This window comes from Zootoca vivipara, chromosome 5, assembly GCF_965207765.1.
Source record: "Zootoca vivipara chromosome 5, rZooViv2.hap1.1, whole genome shotgun sequence".
Taxonomy (NCBI): Eukaryota; Metazoa; Chordata; class Lepidosauria; order Squamata; family Lacertidae; genus Zootoca; species Zootoca vivipara.
In genome coordinates this window covers 91,947,838-91,970,657 of record NC_142588.1, presented here as the reverse complement: position 1 = coordinate 91,970,657, position 22,820 = coordinate 91,947,838, and the positions used below count along the sequence as shown (strand labels likewise).

The 22,820-nt window shown below is 51.8% G+C and overlaps 1 protein-coding gene across 2 annotated transcripts in view; it reads right to left on the bottom strand.

Moving 5' to 3' along the window:
• Positions 1–3,127: 3,127 nt before the first annotated feature.
• Positions 3,128–22,820, bottom strand: part of LOC118093583 (solute carrier family 12 member 9) — a 94,072-nt gene continuing 74,379 nt past the window's right edge. For both annotated transcript variants that reach the window (XM_035132993.3, XM_088669302.1), the window contains exons 10-13: positions 20,019–20,211; positions 11,078–11,252; positions 5,587–5,733; positions 3,128–4,416 (exon numbers count right to left, since the gene is read on the bottom strand). In XM_035132993.3, coding sequence (XP_034988884.1) covers positions 3,611–4,416; positions 5,587–5,733; positions 11,078–11,252; positions 20,019–20,211 — 1,321 coding nt within the window. In that variant the 3' untranslated portion in view covers positions 3,128–3,610. The remainder of the gene's footprint in view (positions 4,417–5,586; positions 5,734–11,077; positions 11,253–20,018; positions 20,212–22,820) is intronic.

Below are 22,820 nucleotides of genomic sequence, written 5' to 3'. Positions count from 1 at the left end.
AGCTCGCTTTCTCCTGCTCCGGAAGGCAGGACCCAAACCGATGGAGTCAAATGATAACAAGATTCCGACTAAACATTAGGAATAACTTTCTGACAGCAGGAGGGGGAAGGGCTCTCATTTCTTGGAGGTTTTTAAACAGAGGTTGGGTAGCTTTAGCTGTGCTTCCTGCGCTGCAGGGGGTTAGACTAGAGGACCTTTGGGTATCCCGTCCAACAATACAATTCTGTAATTCCACCCCTCCTGGGCACGGGTGCTCCCGTTTGGCTCCACGGGGACCACGGATTGGGTTTCGATTAGCACATCGGGTATCCAAAAAGACTCCAGTCTCCTGCCCTCACATCCGCCACCCCTTCGGGTCAGCCCCTCCGTTCCCTGGTACTCATTACAGAGTCTGCAGCCCCAAGGGCATTCCCACCGTGTGTCTCCTTGAGAACTGAGCGGCGGAGGGCGGAGGGGGAAGCGCAGGGGCAATGGCAAAAAAGGCAGCCTGTCAGAAGAAGTGACAAGCCTGATGAAGAGAGGAGAAGCCCAGGGGGAGCCGGTGTTAGCAGGCAGCAATGACACCAGTAATTGAATCCTGCCAGATTTCCCCTCTCGCCCCTGCCTGGCCAGCGAAGGAGAAAAAGACAGCGCTGCTTGAGACGCCACAGATATGGCTGGGATTTGCATGTGTCAGCGTGTCGAGAGATGCCATCTGCAGGGCGGAAGTTTGGGGAAAGGCTGCGCTGTGCCCACTCGAGCTGCCTGGCACCGCACGAAAGGTGGCAGTTCGCAGGGGTAGGTTGGCAAGCAGCCGTTCAACCGGTGCAGTTAGGGGTACGGAAAGGCAACGGGGAGGTCACAGAAAGGGACGTGCGATAGGTGCGCTGTGCTGAGACGCAGGGTCCCGGGTGCCAGTCACTAGGGAACAGTGTGGTGCAGTGGTCAGAGCGTCAGGCGGAGGACTTGGGAGACCAGGATTCGAATCCCCACTCAGCCGTGGGTTACCCCATCAGTCACTCTCATTCTCTGCCTAACCTCCCTTGCAGGGTTGTTGTGAGGCTACAACTGGGAGAAAGAGGCGACATGTGTGGCACATCTTGAGCTCTGGGGAGGAAAGGGTAGGATATAAAAGCAGTAAATAATAAAACACTCCCTGTCCCCCAAGTGAAAGGGCGAGTGGAGGAAAAGCTACTGCCAGTGTCAAGCTCGGATTTTCGTGTTTCTTCCAGAGAACCAGATTTTGCCGGCCGTTGTGGATACCTGGAAAGAAATCTGCACAAAGGACCGATCAAGGCGGAGGCAGAGGTAAAAGGTGGGGACAGAAGGAACATTTCATGCATGGGCCGAGGTGGGCTGGACGCTCCTTCACTGCTCTGAAGACGCAGACATTTTCTTCTGTCCTGTTGGGAGCGGTCGGAACAAATGGTTTCTGCAAGTTTGTGTGTGGTGTGTGTGTGTGTGGTGGGGCAAAGGATGGATATGGTGGGTAGCTACTGGCTAGCACCTGTGAGGTAGCCAACATCCTGCTGCTTCTCCCAAACCCCCGAAGAGTTTTGCAACTGCTTTTCCAGTAGTGGATTGTTTGTTTTTTGCAGGGGTGAGGTTTTAAATCAAAGTGACTGATCACAGAAGGCAAAACCAGGATCACACCACAGGTAAAGAGGACAGAAAGCATATGAAGGCTCCAGGTTCAAACCCTGGCAGGACTGGGCGGAAATCCCCTCTGGCACCCTGAAGAGCCACTGCCAGTCTGTGAAGAGATAATATTGGCCAAGAGAGGCCAAGAGTCTGACTTGCCGGAGGCAGCTTCCTGTGTTGCTAGCTCACTGTAACCACTTTTAAGACTATTACTTCTGTCTTCAGTTTGAGGACAGAAGTAAATGTGCTTCCACTGTAGACCCACTAGAAAACCTCTAGCGCCCAAGGAGGGAGGAAAGGTCAATTGGATTGGAAATTCAGAAATGATTATCTTTTCCCTTCACATTGCTGTTCAAACAGATCAGCTGCCACTTTTTGCATCCAAAAATTCACATGAAAGTGGAGCTACAGGTGAAACTAGGAAAATTAGAATATCACCGAAAAGTGCATTTATTTCAGTAATGCAACTTTTTTTTTTAATTTTTTACAAAAGCTTTCTTTTGGAAATTCCACAGTAATAAAACAAATAGCTACAATAATACACAAAAATATACACCACTATTACATTTTATTAATTACATTCCATTTATAATTGACCTGCCTAACGACAAATAATCACAATTACAACAACAACAACAAAAGGCTTGACATATCTTGCTTTGCATGTCATGCATCTATCTCATATACTGGTTTCACCTTTTAAGTTGTGTTGCTGAAATAAATGCACTTTTTCACAATATTCTAATTTTCCGAGTTTCACCTGTATAACCTGATCAGCATAATGGTGTCCCCCCTTGTAATGCTCTCCATCCTTCCGGGGGAAAGCCTGACACTGCCACAATGAATCAGCCATTCAGACCACCACCACTGTCATGGACTGGTTGGGGGCAGAGGAACGATGGGCAGAGGAATTGAGGGAAACCTCAAAGGGAAGAAGGCTCAGAGCCCAGAGAGTGGTGGTGGGATGATGAGTGGTCAGAGGGAGGAGACTCTGGAAGAGAAGCTGAAGAGGCAACAGGGTTTAGTGAGCTGGGAGAGTCTGTGCCAGAGAGAAGTCCAGAATCAAGAGGCAGAAGCTGAAGCAGGAGAGGCCAAGAGACAGAGATGAGTCTGGCTGCCAAAGAGTCCCGGGTGTCTCCTCCTCCTGCTGGAACAAGCTTCCCTTCCCCCTGGTATCCCAGAACCAGAAGTGGGCTGAAACAGGCAGAGGAGAGGTTGGCTGCAAGCAGGTGCAGCCTCTGATTGCTTGGGAGAGGAGGGGACTTGGATGGCTATGTGGAGGCGGGGACTTTCAGTCTCGGCAGCTGACATTCATGGAGTAAGACCACCAGGAACGAGCTGCTCTCCTCATTATGCCTGACACTCAACTAAGCCTGCGGAGCTCGTGTTTTTGTAATAGAGACTTACCTCCAACTTTGAACTGCACCATTACTGACCAGCACACTCCTGTGACAACTGCCCTAAGCTCCTTGCCATCAACACCCCAGACGCCACCACAGCAGCCTGCTCAGATCCTTCAGGACCATCTTTATTTTTGCTCCCGTTTCTACACGTATCAAAGGCACCGGGGCTGCTGCAGAGTTTTTCTGAGGCCACTTGGCAAAGTGCTAGCTTGCTGCTGCTCTGGTCTGGCTCAGGTCCCCCCTCTGCGTGAGCTCACAGAGCCTTCCAAAGGACCAGCGTTGACAGGACGAACCTTGCAGGACGTAACAGTCTACTCTTGGCCTGGACGGCTTTGCTGGGCCCCAGGAGTGGGTCTTGCGGTCCCCGCGCCCAAGTGGGCCCAGTCTTTGGTGAAAGAGGAAGCTGAGGCTACCCGCGCCCAGTCCGGCAGGGCCCAGAGAACAGCCCCAGCATAGCCTGCTGCCAGTCCTCACTTCTTGACACACCACACCGCTCTGGTGCCCTGCCACTCACCAACCCTTGACCATCACGGGGCATCAGCCAGCCAGCCAGCCACGGCTCGTGTCGACCTTGCGCAGCACCCAACCTAGAGCTCGGTGCTGGTGACAGCGCTGACCCCGTGCACCAGCAGCGTAGGGCCCAGCCCTCGAGTGAGCACCTCCAGCTGCTCTAAGTACCTGCCGTACAGGCTGGTGTCCGCTGGGGGGTGGGGCAAGTAGAGGAAGCGGACGGTGGGGGCGGAGCTCTGCTGGAGGATGAGCTGGTTGACGGCGCCCAGGTACTCGTCTGTCACTCGCGCCGCGTTCCCGGGGAAGCCGAGGCCGTCGGTGTCTCCGGCCACCTCCTGCTGGCGGTGCCAGTGGAGGGCCACTGCGCCGTCCCACAGCACCGTGTGAATGTCCGCCTGGATGCGCAGGTCCTTCAGGAGCTGCCGCAGCTTGTCCTCCTGGCCCCGGGGGCGGGCGCCGCTCTCCATGCAGAGGAAGAGGCGCAGGCGGGCGCGGCGCCAAGCCCGGGCCATGGCCAGGACGCAGGCCATCTGCAGCAGGAAGAGGCTGCAGGTGTTGACGTAGTGGGCGCTGTCGGGGCGCAGCAGGTTGATGGGCCAGACGTCGATGAGGGGCTGTGCCCGCCACCCCAGCTCCTGCGGCGGCTTTAGCTCCTCGAAGGAGCGCGCCAGCAGGACGTTGCGCTGCATCTTGAGGGCATCCGCGATGATGGCCACGTATTCCCAGGGAGAGAGGCGCTTCGGCGTCCCCGGTGTCCATGGTGGAGGGAAGTTCTGCCAGGCCACCTCCTCCCCACTGCTGAAGGCCGGGTGCTGGGAGAGGCAGTCCTGCGAGGTCGCGTCGTCGTAGAAGCCCAGAGCGATGGTGTTGGGCCTCATGCCTCCTGGGAGGGAGAGAGAGAGAACCAAGGGAGTATTAGTTGCTTTGTTTGCATCAGGGTTTCCCAAACTTGGGTGGCCAGCTGTTCTTGAACTACGACTCCCATCATCCCTAGCTAGCAGGACTAGTGGTCAGGGATGAGGGGAACTGTAGTCCAAAAACAGCCAGAGACCCAAGTTTGCGGTTTGCAGCATCTACATTGTTTTGCTTTCTTTCTTAATGCTATTGGGTCCATCATGAGCTGCTTTGAATGAAACTTCTGTTGCTGGAAAGCAGAATAAAAGTAGAATCATAGAGGCTTAGAATTGTAGAGTTGGAAGGGACCCTGAGGGTCATCTAGTCCAACCCCCTGCTCCAATGGAGGAATATCTCACCCAAGCTGGGGCTCAAAATCCATAATCCTGAGATCAAGAGTCCCATGCTGTAATGACTGAGCCCAACCAAATCAAGGAGGAGTGGCTGAGCTGCAGCAACAAACAAGGTCAGGATTGGGGCTAGGTGGTAAAGGTTGCCCACACGACCCCTACCTCCCCAAAACAAAGGAATGAAAATGGATTGGTGGCCAGTTCTGTCCTACAATTATATTTGAAGCAGCCACAAAAATGAAGAAATATTGCTGTATTTCATTGGTCAGCCTTGTGGGGTTTAGGAACAGAGGCAGCTTTGGCATATGGTTCAACAAGATCCGTATTGGGGGGCGGGAAACCTTTTGAACTCTGTGGACCAGATCTGGACTGGTTTCGTGGACCAAATTTGCAAGAGGGGTGGCTCGCCTGTCCATCAGCTGAGGTCACCATGGCAGCCAGGTGATTTCTCCAGGCGCTTTGAAGTCCTGGAAGTTGGGACGTCAAAGCACCTTGCAGGCACCAAAGTACGCCCTCCCCACCACGAGAAAGCATGCCTGGGTCTCATGTGTCCTATTTATTAAATTTGTATACCGCCCTTCATCCTTAGATCTTACAGCGGTTTGTAGCATAAAAATACAAGATAAGAACAAAAATTTCATAACAAAAAAAACCAAAACAGTAACCCCCTTCCCCAAATGTATTTATTTGCAGCATTTATTCACACACAGCCTGCCACTGCAGCTCACAAAAATCAGTTCAGAGGCGGCCTGCACCTTATTCCTCCTCAGCTGCCCAGTTCTCTGGCCCAAACAGGAAAGGATACTCACCCAAGCCAGAGATGAAGAGCAGCTGCTGGGTGCCATGTCTGATGGAGTCCGAAAGGGTCAGGTTGACGAAGGCCTTGATGTTCAGCCTGTCCACAAGCTGCAGCCACGAGTCAGACTGGTGCGGCAAGGGGTCAGAAGGCAGGGAGTCTGAGAGAGAAAGGAGAGGGTCATCCGGCCGGCGTTGCGTTTGACCTCCCTAGCAAAGCCCACAGTGGGAGGAGACCTAGGCTAGCCCTTGGATAAGCAGGGACGACACATTCACACATATGGAGGGGACCTGCGTGTGGAGGGAACCTCCCTATAAGTCTATTAACAGGGGCAAACAACTTTAAGAGACTTTGAGAGACAGCTGCGGAAGGCAGCAGAATTCTAGCTGCTGTTGGACTCTCTCAACCAGATCAGCCCCAGCCAGTAGGGCAGTGGTCAGAGAGCCCAGCATCTTCTGGGTCGCCAGTTTCCCTATCCTAACACACACACACACACACACACATACACCCATGGCTATAGTTTCTCCAACACCTTCCTGTTACTCCTTCTTTGGAGGTCTTTAAGCAGAGGCGTGACAGCGATCTGTCAGGAGTAATAATAATTATTATTATTTATAGCCCGCCCATCTGGCTGGGTTTCCCCAGCCACTCTGGGAGGCTTCCAACCGAATATTAAAACAGTACAGCATTAAACATTAAAAACTTCCCTAAACAGGGCCGCCTTCAGTTGTCTTCTAAAAGTAAAATAGTTACTTATTGCCTTGACATCTGCTGGGAGGGCGTTCCACAGGACGGGTGCCACTACCGAGAAGGCCCTCTGCCTGGTTCCCTGTAACCTCACGTCTCACAATGAGGGAACCGCCAGAAGGCCCTCGGTGCTGTATCTCAGTGTCTGGGCTGAATGGTGGGGGTGGAGACGCTCCTTCAGGTATACAGGACCGAGGCCGTTTAGGGTTTTAAAGGTCAGTACCAACACTTTGAACTGTGCTCGGAAACGTACTGGGAGCCAGTGTAGATCTCTCAGGACCGGTGTTATGTGGTCCCGGCGGCCACTCCCAGTCACTAGTCTAGCTGCCACATTCTGGATTAATTGCAGTTTCCGGGTCACCTTCAAAGGCAGCCCCACGTAGAGTGCATTGCAGTAGTCCAAGCGGGAGATAACCAGAGAATGCACCACTCTGGCGAGACAGTCTGCGGGCAGGTAGGGTCTCAGCCTGCGTACCAGATGGAGCTGATAGACAGCCACCCTGGACACAGAATTAACCTGTGCCTCCATGGACAGCTGTGAGTCCAAAATGACTCCTAGGCTGCGCACCTGGTCCTTCATGGGCACAGTTACCCCATTCAAGACCAGGGAGTCCTCCACACCTGCCCGCCTCCTGTCCCCCCAAAATAGTACTTCTGTCTTGCCAGGATTCAACCTCAATCCGTTAGCCACCATCCATCCTCCAACCGCCTCCAGGCACTCACACAGGACCTTCACCGCCTTCACTGGTTCTGATTTAAAAGAGAGGTAGAATGCTTTGATGGTGTTTCAAATAATAAATTATTATTATTATTATTATTATTATTATTATTATTATTATTATTCCCCATCACTCACAGAGTTTCCAATTTCATAGAAGCATAGACTTCTCTTGTGAACTGCCTTGAGATCTTTTGATGAAAGGTGGTATATTATTATTATTATTATTATTATTATTATTATTATTATTAGGTTGCAAGAGACCACACGGATCATATAGTCCAACCCCATGCAATGCACGAATCATTCGCCCTACATTGGGGCTCGAACCCAGAACCTGAGATGAAGAGTCTCAAGCTCTACAGACTGAGCCACCCCAGTAGCACCAGGGGTGCCAACTTGAATAAAATATTGTGGGGGCCCAGGTAAGCTCCGCCCCGCATAATCAATCACATGATGCAATGCATACACACCATTTGAATGGGAATGCCCATCAACTTTGTGGGGGGCCTGGCCCCCTCAAATATTTTATTGTGGGGGCTGAATCCCCCATGGCCCCTAGAAGTCGCCTCCTATAATTCATGTGCAGTACTGTTGCGGACACACCCTACCACTCGTGTTTGCCAGACATACCCCACTTCTCTCAGGCAACATTCACACAACCTGACTGCTGACCGATAACACGTTGATACTGTGCTGCCTTTTTCCTTCCCTGCTATGCCCCTATCTGTCTCTAGGCCTCGCATGCTGATGTTTCCCAAAGCGCATGAGCAGTTGGGATGTCCAGGAACGCTCCGTAACACCTCAGTCGAAAGCTGCAAAGGTCCCAAAGGCTGCAGTTCGCATTCTTGGCTTCTTTTACCGCATGCCTCTGATTCGGGGGAACGAAGTGACAATACCACTGTACTTAAAGTGTAAAGCTACATATTCCGCACTTTAAGATGAGATATCGTTCGCGACTCTGCAATCCACCATTTATATGCCCTAAAAGATAATGGAAAGCTCTCCCCGCACGGCCCTCTTTAAAATTCACCGTTTCGGAGAATTCTGTGTCACGTGTGTGTTGTGATGATGGACTTGTGTCTCGCCAAACCCAAAACCGGTTCGTTTCTCCCTCTGCCACAAAGTTCTCCAATATGGGTGGAAGAAGCAGCTTCTGACAGTGCTTGGTGCTCACAAGCGCATTCACAGAGTGTCTTCACACCTGGCACCAAGTTCACCTCCTATCCACCCAAAGACCCAGGAATCTTTCTCATTGATCCACCGCAACTAAGCTCCCATACGTTATCTCTCAGATTTGCCCTAGAATTCTGGTCTGATCTCTCTCTCTCTCTTTAGGTGTGGTTGAAAAATGAAATTAACCATCTTCCTCTTTCTACTTTCCCCCTTTTTCAGCAGGAGGGAGGGAAATCCATTAGTCACCATGGAAACCAGAACAGCTCTGGGAGGGGCCCCATTCAAAAGTGGCTGAGAAATCAATTTTCAGTACAAAGGACAGTAGACAGGTAGAAGCGGGAGCCTGGGCAGGCGGCGCACACACACCCATGTGGGCTTGCGAATGCTTTTGGCTGGAGCATCTGTGCAGCACGAGGAGTGCTGTGCTGGTGAACACGTGTTCACCGGAAGGGGCACGTGCTCACGACTGAGAGTAAACAAAAAGGCCGAGGCTGAGACATCAACTCTTGCAGCAAACTTGCACCCTGGGAGACTCAAACTTCTCAACCAGAGGCTGCTCACCTGGTGGGGCAGAGCTTCTTCTGCTCCAGCCTCCTGGCAGGTGAGTTTCTATAGTTTAACGGGAAGGGGACAGGTGAGCCAGAAAGGACGCCGGAGCGGTGCAAATGGGTGCAAACTGACTGAACCAAAACCAGCACTCCTGCTTATGTTTTTGTAGGGCACTGGCCAGGGCCGCCCTAAGCATATCCAGAGCCGTGGTGCAAAGATCCCTTCGCCTGCCCCCCGTTTCCCAGAGTTGTTGACCTTTTTTTTAGGGAGGGAACACAAGCAGCAGTGGAGGAAGCCTCTTGGGACAGGACGGCTCTGCTGACGACATGCCCAGATATGTGGGGCTGGAGGAGGTAGGCAGCGGCCTCCTCCAGTGGGGAAGAGGCGGAGGCTGGACGCAGCGTAGCCCAGCTCAGCTGGCCGCTTTGTGCTGGGGTGGCCATGGCAGGCGGAGGCTCTGGGCGTGGTGCTGCTTTGATGCGGCATGGCGGAGGCGGGCTAGCGGGCCAGGGAAGCTGGGCCCGTAGAGATCTGTGGTGCCTGATGCCTGCCTCGAAGACGGCTAGCAGGAGGGGCGGCGTGCGTGCCTGCGCCTCAACCTTTGGGCGAGCAAGCACACCGAGCAAGTGGGCCTGCACTGAGCAAGCAAGGGTGCGTGCGTCGCTCCTGCTGAGTGTCGGCTCGGTTTTTCCCCTTTTAGACTTCTGGCGCCCCGCATAATTCGGCACCTGCAGGCTAAAAGTGAAAAAACCGAGCCGACACTCAGCAGGAGCAGCGCACGCACTCTTGCTCACTCAGCGCGCTTGCTCAGTGTTCCTCGGACTCTCGCCTGGGGCCCTCCAGAACTTGGCGCCCTGGCGTCCTGCACCACTAGTGCCTATGGGTAAGACGGCGCTGGCACTGGCCTCCCTGCCTCCTCACCCCTTCCAGGAAATGACAGCCATGCACTTGGCAGGAAAATCTGCTGAGCCATCCATTGGAGGCATAAGAGCATAGGAAGAGCCTGCTGGATCAGGCCAATGGCCCTTCCAATCCAGCATCCTGTTCTGACAGTGGCAAGCCTCAATAGGAAATCTGCAAGCAGGATCCAAACACAAGCGCCCTCTCTTCTCCTGTGGTATTCAGAAGCACTGGCACCTCTGAGCATGGAGGAAGAGCATGGTCATCCTGGCTAGGAGCCATCCATAGCCCTCTCCTCCTCCCTGCATTTGACCAGCCCTCTTTTAAAGCCATCTAGGCACCGTGATCATTGCTGCCTGTGGGAATGAATTCCATAGTTTAACTATGTGCAGTGTGAATAAATATTTCATCTGCCCTGAGTCTTCCAACATTCAGCTTCAATGGACGTCCACAAGTTCTATCCGTCCACTTTCTCCAGGCCACGCTTGATTTCACAAACCTCTACCCTGTTGATTCTCCCTCGCCTTCTTCTCTGAGCTGAAAAGTCCCAAATGCTCCAACCTTTCTTCATGAGAGAGTCGCTCCACCCCCTCAATCATTTTGGTTGCCCTTTTCCGAACTTTTTCCAACTCTACAATACTGTTTTTGAGGCCAGGCAACTGGGCACATTCGTTTAGTAACTTGATAAAGGTTTTGATCAAGTAATCTATCTGATTAAGCTACTGAATATTGCAGCCCCAAAATGAAACCCACTGAAACCTCCAGCCCTGTTCCAGTTTATCAGAGGGTGTGGTTTTGCTTCCTGTCGGCAAGAGTGCATCTTTCAGCGTGCTGGCTGGCTGGGGCTGCTGGGAGTCAGAGCCCAGCAACATATAGAGGTCCATGGCTTCCTCCCCACTCCCATCGCACGATACAAGGAGAAGACTCGTAGCTTAGAGCATCTGCTTTCTATGCAGAAGGCACCAGGGTCAGTCCCTGGCCTTTCAATCCCAGAGCAGAAGCGGATTTGGGGCAGCGTGACTGCTTCTCCCCTACAGGTGCAGGGAAGGAGGCATGAGGGCCCTGGCAGGGTCCCAACGAGCCCAGTTTGTGCTTGCTCAGCTTTGGGAAGGAGGTGGGAGGGCTCTGGGACCCAGCCAGAGCCCCACGCCTCCTTCCCAAGGCCTGGCACCTTGCTTGGCTGGAGCAAGGGCTGGGGAGGGGTGTGTGAAATCTTGGCCACACACAGGGCACCATATTACCGAGGTTCGCCCCTGCCTAGGAGAGCCTCTGCAGGTCTCCAAGCTAGGTGGGTGGGTGGTGCAACTCTGCTCAAGGCAGCTTCCTTTGTGCCTTCTCCCTGGGGCACACGGTTGCATCTCTCCAGACGACTTGGGGGGAGGGTCAACCGGCTGGCCTCCCGCTGCCCCCTTACCCAAGTCATCCAGCTCCACGTGGCCAAGCACATACAAGCCACTCTTTTTGAGGTCGTTGATGAAGCTGATGAGCTGCAGGGACGTCCGCGGGTTCCGTACCATCAGCAGCACCTGCGGCCGCCAGAACTTGACGTGCTCCTTGCGGATGTCCAACATCAGCAGATACTTGCGGACCTGGGAAGGGGGGGGGGAGAAAGAGTCAGGCTGGAGGGGTCTATGGGGTGTTAGGGGATGGGAGTACCTCTGGTTGGGGACACATTGTGCTCCTTCTAGGGTGGTTTGCTCTCCTTTGCTCCCACCCCAGCACTCAGCTCTCACCTGTGGCTCCGATATGCTGTCAGGATGCGACAGCAGCCACAACCTAGGAAATGGCTTCTACTGGCCGGCTAAACCAGGTGAGGGCAACCAATGGGTGTCAAATCCTTGGGGAGTTAGGGGCTTCTCCTGCATGCGAAGACAGGCTCTGGCAGATTGAACGGATGAGACCAAGAGAGGGTCCAACGGTCAAGAAGGCAGTTTCTGCACATGCTGTAGAGCAGGCATCCCCAAACTGCGGCCCTCCAGATGTTTTTGGCCTACAACTCCCATGATCCCTAGCTAGCAGGACCAGTGGTCAGGGATGATGGGAATTGTAGTCTCAAAATATCTGGAGGGCCGAGGTTGAGGAAGTCTGTTGTAGAGGGAGGTGAGGAGCAGATGGGGCTCATAGCCCATCTAGGGCAGGCATAGGCAAACTCGGCCCTCCAGATGTTTTGGGACTACAACTCCCATCATCCCTAGCTAATAGGACCAGTGGTCAGGGATGATGGGAGTTGTAGTCCCAAAACATCTGGAGGGCCGAGTTTGCCTATGCCTGATCTAGGAGAAGGGAAAATTTGATCCTGAACCTCAGCTGCCTTGTGGGTCATCTTCAGGAAAAGAAAATGCTAAGGAGAAAACCCTTCACAAATCCAGAGCGGAGTCCCCAAGACAGTTGGATGGCACCTTGTACGCCTCCTTCTGGCAACTCCTGCAGCCAAGCTGGTGCCCAATGTCTTGCTCTGCCTTCCTTTGGATCCCATCAGTGAGGCCGAGAGGAGGGTCTTGTCGTCTGGCCAGCCCAGGACCTCCACACACACTGCCCAGGCTTGTGCCCTGTGGAGGTCACTTTGGCGCTGCTAATGCAGCAGGTTGACTTCATCCCAAGAGGTTATATCTTTGGACATAGATAGACTTAGGCTCTATCTACAGTGAACTAGTAGGCTTCTCTAGTAGGACCCAGGTGGCGCTGTGGGTTAAACCACAGAGTCTAGGGCTTGCTGATCAGAAGGTTGGCGGTTCGAATCCCTGCAACGGGGTGAGCTCCTGTTGCTCGGTCCCAGCTCCTGCCAACCTACCGGTAGCAGTTCGAAAGCATGTCAAAGTTCAAGTAGATAAATAGGTACCACTCCGGCAGGAAGGTAAACAGTGTTTCCGTGCGCTGCTCTGGTTCGCCAGAAGCAGCTTTGTCATGCTGGCCACATGACCCGGAAGCTGTCTGCGGACAAACGCCGGCTCCCTCGGCCTATAGAGCGAGATGAGCGCCGCAACCCCAGAGTCGGACGCGACTGGACCTGATGGTCAGGGGCCCCTTTACCTTTTAGTAGGCTTCTCACTGACCGCAGGACGATTAGCTCAGCAATGGAAGGACCAGGCTGATATACCCCTGAACGTACGGGAAAATAATATCCGAGACACGGCAATGTCCCTTGGCACCTCCCAAGAAACACGGACCCCCTTCTTTAACTATGTTAATGACCAATATCAAGATCTTATACCAAACGCTCAATATTCTCAGCGGAGAGGTTACGTCAAGCAACTTGTTTGAATGCTGAATGTGTAAGTGCATGTCTAGAGACGACGGATGAAACAAACATCATTAGCTGGATAAGTTTTTAATGGTTTTTGTATTTGTTTAAAGACCAATAAAAATGTGTGGGTTTTTTGTGTGTGGTTTTTTTATAAAGGAAGACAGATGCCAACGCATCTGAGGTGGCTGTGAGGGAGCCCACTCCTCAAATCCCCATGTTTCTACAGCTAAGCAAGGAGGCAGTTTAGCTGCAGCTTCCCTGAGCCCGTGTGGATTTGGTGCTCCTCACTGGCTGATGTAGAGAGGAAGAATAATCGCAGAGTGCCATCGATGTGCACAGTGCTCTGCGCATAATATAGAAAAGGATAGGTCTCTGCGCTGAGGAGAAGATGTTCTACAATCTGACACAAGGGGATGGGGTGGTAGGAGGCCAAACAACTTATCCTCATGGTAACATCCTGTCAATATTACGGACGCTTTTGCCACACGTCAGGTGCGGTTGTGTGGTAAAATGTGCGCCTGAAAGTGTGGCAAAGCGGTCACCCGCATCCATCATATCAAAGTGAATGGCGAAATACGGTTGGTCTTATTCGAGTCACCCTTGTCAGTGAATATCCAGCAAACACCACACAGGATTTTACTGAACATGAGGTGCATATGTCTGGAAACGCAAAAAAACCTCCCTTGTGAGGTTTCCCTCAAAACTCTCCCGCCTTTCCTTGAAAACAAGCGCTTTGCCTGAGGCGCCACAGGATTTGCTTTTTAAGAAATTCATTTTGAAATGAAACCAAGGTTTGCCCTCCGAGCGGAGCAACGTCCGACTCCAGCTGACGCCACCTCCTCCCGCCCCTGGGGAAAGAGGTGCGCACTTCTGCCACAGCCAGCCAGGCTTGAAGCAGGAGAGCCAGATGGGGAGCGCAAGAGGAACGCGGCACCTGCCTGTCAGTGCCCGAGATTGGCAGCAGGAGGGTTCCGCCTCAGCGCCCCACTGCCCACGCTGCACTGAGGGGATAATGGGGGGGGTGGCAGACACTGACAGCGCCATATGCCGGCGGTTCCGCCTTGGCGGGTGGGCGGCGCTCGGGGCTCCCTCTGCTCCCAGGCAATGGAGGCTTCCTGGCTCTGAGGCTGGTGGGATGAGCGGGCAGGCCCTGCGAGAAGCCTTAGCGAGCTCTGGCACCACCCGGGCATCCGGGGAGTTAGCTTCGTGGAAAAAGGGGGAAGGGTTGGGGGCTGAGGCCTGTAGCAATCAATGGATGCTTCCTGAATACCTACTTAAAGGTAAAAGACCCCTGATAGTTAAGTCCAGTCGCAAATAACTCTGGGGTTGCGGCACTCATCTCACTTTACTGGCCAAGGGAGCCGACATTTGTCCGCAGACAGTTTTTCCGGGTGATGTGGCCAGCAGGACTAAGCAGCTTCTGGCGAAAGCAGAGCAGCACACGGAAACGCTGTTTACCTTCCCGCTGGAGCGGTACCTATTTATCTACTTGCACTTTGACGTGCTTTTGAACTGCTAGGTTGGCAGGAGCTGGGACTGGACAACGGGAGCTCCCTCCGTCGCGCGGATTCGAACCGCCGACCTTCCGATCGGCAAGAGTGGTTTACGCCACAGCGCCACCCGCATCCTGATCACCTACTTACCAAGCGTTAATTCTGATCAAATGAGCATCGCTAATAATAATAATAATGCTTTTCATTCAAATATATCCCAAAGGGGGTTACAAACAAGGAATAACATGCTAGAACATAGAACTGCGGAATCACAGGGCTGGAAGGGAGGCCCCCCCACCCAGGGTCATCTAGTCCAGCCCCCTGCAATGCAGAAATCTCAGCGAAACCATCCACAACAGATAGTCATCTGCAGCATAAATCATGTAGATAAACAAATTATCAGTAAAGCAATTGCAATCTGTAAGACACTGTTAACAAAGCGACAGCTAAGTCATCCAGTGAAGCCAGACGTGGGAAGATTCAGGAAGGACAAACGAAAGTATGTCATTGCACAGGGCACAGTTAGATCAATGGAACTTGCTCCCGGTGGAGGCAGAGATGGCTACGGACTTGGATGGCTTTAAAAGAAGATTAGAGAAAGGCATAGAGCAGGGGTCCCCAAGCTGAGGATGTGGCCCAATCGCCTTCTCAATCCAGCCCGCGGACGGTCCGGGAATCAGCATGTTTTTACATGAGTAGAATGTCTCCTTTTATTTAAAATGCACCTCTGGGTTATTTGCGGGGCCTGCCTGGTGTTTTTACATGAGTAAAGGTAAAGGTAAAGGGACCATTAGGTCCAGTCGTGACCGACTCTGGGGTTGCGCGCTCATCTCGCATTATTGGCCGAGGGAGCCGGCGTACGGCTTCCAGGTCATGTGGCCAGCATGACAAAGCCGCTTCTGGCGAACCAGAGCAGCACATGGAAACGCCGTTTACCTTCCTATTTATCTACTTGCATTTTGACGTGCTTTCGAACTGCTAGGTTCATTCTACATGAGTAGAATGTCCTTATATTCTACATGAGTAGAATGTCTGCTTTTATTTAAAATGCATCTCTGGGTTATTTGTGGGGCATAGGAATTCATTCATTTTTATTTTTTTTCAAAATATAGTCCGGCCCCCCACAAGGTCTGAGGGACAGTGGACCGGCCCCCTGCTGAAAAAGTTTGCTGACCCCTGGCATAGAGGATGTTAAGGCTATCAGTGTCTACCAGGCAAAATGGCTATGTTCTGCCTCCACAGTTGGAGGCAATGTTTTCTCCGAATGGCAGTTGTTGAGAATCGCAAGCAGGGAGCGCAGGGCTGCAATCAGGTCCTGCTTGTGGGGCTTCCCACAGCGGGATCTCGGGGGTCACAGAGAGAAAAGGATGCTGGACCAAATGGGCCGCTGGCCTGATCCAGAAGGGTCTTCTTATTTTATCATGAGCCAGTCTTGCTCCCTGGGTGCTCAGAGAACAAGTTTCCCCCTTTGTTTAATGCACAAATCTGAAGAGTGCCGATGACCTGCATTTCAGCAGAAAACTTCTACGGTGTGTAGTTAAATTGTGGGACCCCCCTCCCCCAGGAGGCAGTGAGGGCCATCAATTTGGATGGATTAGACGTAGTGTGGTATTTTATGCGTTGTGACTTGCCGTTATTTTTATTGATCTTTGTTTAGCAATTCTTCATTGCAATTGTTAAGTGTCAACTGTTTAACTGTTATTTGCCGATATTTAATTTTCCCGTCTACCGTTATATTATATTGGATTGTTTCATTTGCTTCATTTGATAGAAGTTGCTTATTCTAAGGTTATTGTGACTTTTTTTTTTTTTTTGGTACTGGATCAGATTCATTATTACGTGTGCGATTGTTGCTGCCTATTTTGTTGTTTCTTCAGCTTGTAAAGGGCCTTGTGCAGAGCGGTATAGAGAGGCGGTATACAAATTAAACGTGAAATGGAAAGTGGAGAGGAAGGCTGTCGATGGCTCCTGGCCACAATGGCTCTGCTCTTCTGCCGTGATGCTTCTGAATCCCAGTTGCTGGAGACCAGAGGAGGAGTGAAGTTGTGAGGTCAGGATGCCAGTCTAGATGGGCCACGGGCCAGATCCAGCAGGCTCTTCTTATGTCTGATGGGATGTCTGTCTGCTCCAGCCCTGGTCTTTGAGCTGCCCCTGATCAAGGTGTCTTCTTGGCCGAGAAAAACCAGCCCTCGCTTTCGCTTCCTTCATCATCTGCTTCAGCCGCTAGCTTCCTTCCTTGCTGTGTGTGTGTGTGTGTGTGTGTGTGTGTGTGTACGCAAGCGAGCAAACATGTCATCCAGACAAGTCAGAGCTCAGGGCAAGCTAATGAATTTACCTCTTCAGCTGCCGCCATTTGTCTTCACTACTGGGGACAAGTGCATTTGATCAGCGTCCGACGGGGTAACATCACCCTGGTGAGTAAATGTTATTACCCCAGACGCACCGCAGAGGAGGACGACATCATTCCTTCCTTCCCTCCTCCCCCCCCCTTCTGCGCACAATCTGTGGTGTTGGCTCCCTGCCAAAGTCTCTGCGTGCCAGGGCCAGGAATAAAAGGTTGGGGAGTTGGGAGAGGGGAGTAAGGAGAAGAGGAAGGTGGCGTTTTTGACGCCTGCTTTTATCCCCCTGCATGGGCCTTCCTTACTCCCATCGATCTGCCAAGACATCTCAAAGCCAGACGGATGTCTGCAGAGGCGTTGGCAGCCCTAGCTAACACGCCAACATTTCCCCGCCTGCAAATGTTGCGGGGCTGTGGCCAGGTTCCTCTGCCCTCCACACTGGTGTCCCCAAACCGGTGTTAGAAACTCAGGTGTATAAGCTAGGCGCCAAATGGCACCTTAAACGTCTATTCACTGGGGGGTTGGACTAGATGACCCTTGGGTCCCCTTCCAACACTGCAATTCTACAATTCTACGATCTCAGCAACATTGCTTGACGGTAGCTTGCTCTTGCAACAATTCACTTGTCCCAGTATCCAAGAAGGAGAAACAAATAGCAGGAATGGAAATGGTGTTAATTGTGGACTACAGCAGAGGTTTTTAAATTGGGGAAAGGCTTCGGCAGTGTCAAATGTATCTGTACTCAGCCCTGCACTAACTTTCCTTGATGTGATGATGGAGGACTGTGTGTGATTCGGCTAACTTGAGGGAGACATCAGTCGCCAACCTGGCGCCCAGAAATCTCCACATAGTGGCAAATGGGCCCGTGCCAGTAGCAAAATGTGCCCGACACCTGGGGGATTTTGAACACTGCCCCAAACCGCTTGCTGGAGATTGCCCTTGTTTCCTGGTAAGGACTCTGTGTGCTCAGCATGGATTAGTAGCGCTGCACCCCAGAAGTGGCTGCATTTCAGCCAAATGTGCGTGTCAAGAGGCAGTAGCGCAGCTCCGATGCCTGCAGAAGTTCTTGTTCAGCTTTTGTTTAGCCCCGGGAGCAGGAAGGGGCTGAGCAGAAAACAGGAAACAGGAAACACAGAGGGGGGTGTGCCCCGCTGGAATGCCGTGCCACGACCTGCTTTGCTCCTTGCAAGGGAGGAAGTAACCAAAGCACACTCCAGGTCAAGCCAGCGATTTGTGAGAGTGAAGCTACAAGGAAGTTAGCTCAAGTCTCCAGATCTCGCCCTGGCCATGAATTCACCGACTCTCACCCACAGCTCCACCATCTGCAACACGGGGGACACCACCACTGGCCTGCCGTACAGAGCTGTTGTGCTGAAATAATGTATCTGAAGCTCTTCCAACATGTTGCAGCCCCACATATGTGCTTTATTAGCATCCGAGCAAACACTTCAGATGCAAGCATTTGAGGTGGGTCGGTGGGAAGCTAGAAACAGTGTATTTAGTAGGACCTCTGGATGCGAATGGGATCCGTTCCGGAGCCCCGTTCGCATCCAGAGCAGTACTCAACCTGAAGCGCCGAATCTGTGCATGATCGCCGCGTGATTTGGCGCTTCTGCGCATGCGTGTGACGTCATTCAGCACGTCTGCGCATGTGCGAATCGCCGAACCCGGAAGTAAACGGTTCCGGCACTTCCGAGTTTGGCAAGTTCGTATACTGTGATGTATGCAACCCGCAGCAAACATAACTAGAGGTATGACTGTAATTAGAGTGTTGGACTAGGACCGGGGAGACCAGGGTTCAAATCCTGACTCGGCCATGAAGCTCCCTGGTTGACCATGGGCCAGTCACTCACTTTTGGCCTACCCTACCTCACAGGTTCTTGTGAGGGTAAAATGAGGAGGAGAACTACGTATGCCGCCTTGAGCCCCTGAGAGGGAAGGTGGGATGCAAATGCAATAAACAGGGTTTCCGAAACTTGGGGCTCTAGCTGTTGTTGGACTACAACTCCCATCATCCCTAGCTAGCAGAACCAGTGATCAGGGTTGATGGGAACTGCAGTCCAAAAACAGCTGGAGTCCCAAAGTTTGGGAAACCCCGCAATAAATAAATGAATCAACTTTGCAAATTGGAAGGTCTGAACCTCCTATACTAATGCTGTGGGTTTTAGGTGCTCAGAACCTGCTAAAACACAACAAACCCCACTCACCAGGCCTGGCTGAGGGCCTGAGTTTCGTTAAGGCAGGCCAGCAAGACAGCAGCTGGGTAATAAGAATATTCCATTACGTGCTAACAGGGTTTTTCCCCCTGTTAAGTGTTGGTTTTATGACACAAAAATTAAAAGGCAAGGGCTGGGCAACAGGCCCAACTCGCTGGGTCTGGGAACGAATCCCAGGGAAGGGCAGAGCACGGGGGGGGGGGGGGGGATGGCGCCAGCTGGAAGGACGAGCCGCCCGTCTGAAAGGATACGAGATAAGAGCGTGCAGCTCCCTTGCGGAAGGGGTGGAGGCGAGTTCGAAACATTATTAGGACAACCAGGTAAATTAATCTGTATGGAGGGGGATCCCCACCTGGTCCTGTGTTCTGCAAACGAGCTACCAATTGCTGGAAGCTGCAGTGGGTTGGGGAGAGGGCTCCTGGGTTCTGCTTGCTGGGTTCTTTTTGTATTTTCCTTTTAACAAACCACCCTGTGATCGTCCGATGAAGGGTGGTCTACAATTTAATAAATAAAATAAATGCCCATAAACCCATAATAATAATAATAATAATAATAATAATAATAATAATAATAATAATAATACATTGCTGCCTTCCACATGGCGCTTCTAATATTGAATAGCTTTAGCATACTCAGGAATCAAAAGTTTTTTGCCTCTTTTGTAGAAAATGTATGCTTTTCAAGCGGTCTGCAATTTCCTTGGGTGGCCAAAGAATGAGGCTCGCAGCCCCTGCCTTGAAATCCCTGGGAAAGGGTCTTCTTCCTCCTCCTCCTCCTCCTCCCACCCTGCCTGATTTATGAGAGGGCTGAATGCTGCCAGAGGGAGAACTCGTCTCTAAACTAGTCAACACATCTCCAGGTGTTTGTGTGTGCAAGGAAAAGAGATTGCCCGCCGTGTTTCTGCCTCGCTAGTTCTCCCGCAGGAGGAGCAGCCGACAAACGCAAGCACCAGAAAACACTGATTAAAACATTTTGCATCAAAAAGGAGAAAGTGTTGCTTGCTGCCGACCGCCAATGCCTGTGGTAGAGAGCTGGTTTTTTGGGGGGTCCACCCCGTGCTTACCTGGTGGAAAATGAGAGCCTGGCTGATGTAGCCCCAGCTGCTGCTGGGGGAGAGGTAATGGAGGGCCACGAGGAGAACCACCATGAAGGCCACGCTGGCCGAGGCGTAGATGGGGCTGATGAGGAAGACCATGACGAAGCAGCCGCCGATGCCCAGCACACAGGTGTGCCAGGTGAAGTACCGAAAGGTGGGCCTGCGGGAAGGAGCACAGCAGTCAGCTTGGTCCAGTATACCTGAAGGAGCGTCTCCACCTCCACCATTCTGCCCGGATGCTGAGGTCCAGCACCGAGGGCCTTCTGGCGGTTCCCTCATTGCGAGAAGCCAAATTGCAGGGAACTAGGCAGAGGGCCTTCTCGGTGGTGGCGCCTGCCCTGTGGAATGCCCTCCCAACAGATGTCAAAGAGGAAAACAACTACCAGACTTTTAGAAGACATCTGAAGGCAGTCCTGTTCAGGGAGGCTTTTAATGTTTAATAGATTACTGTGTTTTATTTTTCTGTTGGAAGCCGCCCAGAGTGGCTGGGGAAACCCAGCCAGATGGGCGGGGTATAAATAATATTATATTATTATTATTATTATTATTATTATTATTATTATTATTACTTGGGAGGGGCAGATCCACTTAGTTTCCAGTGGTGTCACGGACCGGGTGGACGCAGAGGAATTGTGCGAGGAACCAGCTGGGGCAGCCCCGAGGGTATAAGGCTAAGAGTCCAGGGATTGGTCGTGGGATGACGGTGGGTGGACAGAGGGAGAAGACTGGGAGGAAGTGGTGTTGGAAGCTGAAGAGGCAACAGGGTTAGGTGAGCTGGGAGAGTCTGTGCCAGAGAGAATTCCAGAATCAGAGGCAGCAGCTGAAGCAGGAAAGGCCAAGAGGCAGAGATGAGTCTGGCTGGTGAAGAGTCCCAGGTATCTCCCCCTCCTGCTGGAACAAGCTTCCCTTCCCCCCGGTATCCCAGAACCAGGAGAGACATGAAATGCACAGAGGAGAGACTGGCACAGTCTCAGATTGCTTGGGTGAAACCCTGGAGGGGAGGGGGACTTAGGCAGCTATGGAGATGTGGGGACCTTCAGTCTCAGCAACTGCTTCGTGGGGGCAAGACCTACCAGGGATGAGCTGCTGTGCTCATTAGGCCTGGCACTCTGCCAAGATCATGTTCTTCCTAATAAAGAGTCAATTGCAACTTGCATGGTGTGATTTTCTGCTGGCTCGCTCCTGACAGCTTGGGAACCTGCAGCCGGAGGTTCAGGCTGGGAGTTAGAATCCCAGAAGCATAGAATTGTAGAGTCCAACCCCCTACAATGCAGGAATATTCAGCTGTCCCATACTAGGATTGAACCTGCAACCTTGGCATTATCAGCACCATGCTCTAACCAGCTGAGCTATCCAGGAGTTGGAGCACAGCAGGGCCTCAAGGGTCCACAGGTTTCTCTCCCCTCCGTTAGGGGGAGGGAGAGTTGCAGGAAATCCATCTTATTTGGGTTGTAACCTGCCCTGTCCCAGAAGGCTCACGGCTGGTTAGCAACATTTAAAGACAATGAATACGTAACACAATTGCTTTCACCCCGAGGGAGCCATTAAAGAGAGTCCAACGCACTCATCTCCAGCCACAAAATGCTTGAGTAGGTAGAAGGGCTCTCAGATCACTTTTCTTAGGCTGCTTCGTGGATTCCAAGGTTTAAGCATGGCAAATTGTACATGCATGAAATTCCTTGCACAGAGCTGCTTCTGCGTGCAATTTGCTGCAATATCACATGCATGCGGGCAAACACACAAATACACACACACACACACGATGCACGGTATTTTCAACATGAAAATATGGGCAGAAATTCAGATGATGTGGCTAACTCCAGGATGAAGATGCAGTGACAGGAAACACTACACCTGGTGAATTTCTGCCTGTCGCACAACTGTAGCAGGCACAGATAAGGATTTTTTTTTGGGGGGGGAGAAGTGGCAGCAGGAACCCCAGTGTGAGAATGCTTTTGAGCAGACAGTTTGGGGGGGGGGACAGCATCTAAGTTTAAACGTGGGTTGTAAGCAGGCTGTCCCGCTTATCTGCCAGAAGTATTTGGCTGACCTTATTGGAAGCAGAAAGCTGGGCTAGAGGTCTGATTCAGCCGAGAAGCTATTACAGAATAAAACACATACTTTTTAATTATCTAATGACACCTGCAAGGAGAAAACTACTGAAATCAGTTAGTTTCAGGAAAGGAGCCAAGCTGAGATTCTGTCAGCTGAAACGCAGACTCCTCTCAGCACCTACAAGACAGCAGAAATGCAACAGGCGAAACCTCCCCCCAACACTGCAAGATTCTCCTATTGAATTTCTGCCTATCAAGGGCTTTTTTAAAAGGTCCAGTGCCTGTATCAGAAAGGGGGGAGGAAAGTGATATCTCTTGACATACATGAAAGCCAGCATGCCCTGTGGTTGGATGATGGGGTGTGGACAACATTTTACCTGGAAGAAAGGATTCCCTCAGAGTTGGTCTTTCTTAGATGTAGGATTCTTGGGTTGACAAGATTTGCCAAGCAAAAACTTTTAAAAGCTGACTGTTTCTGCACCTACATATTGAATCATAGAATCATAGAGTTGGAAGATACCACAAGGGCCATCCAGTCCAACTCCCTGCCAAGCAGGAAACACTCCCAAAGCATTCTTGACATATGCCTGTCAAGCCTCTGCTTAAAGACCTCCAAAGAAGGAGACTCCACCACACTCCTTGGTAGCAAATTCCACTGCCGAACAGCTCTTACTGTCAGGAAGTTCTTCCTAATGTTTAAGTGGAATCTTCTTTC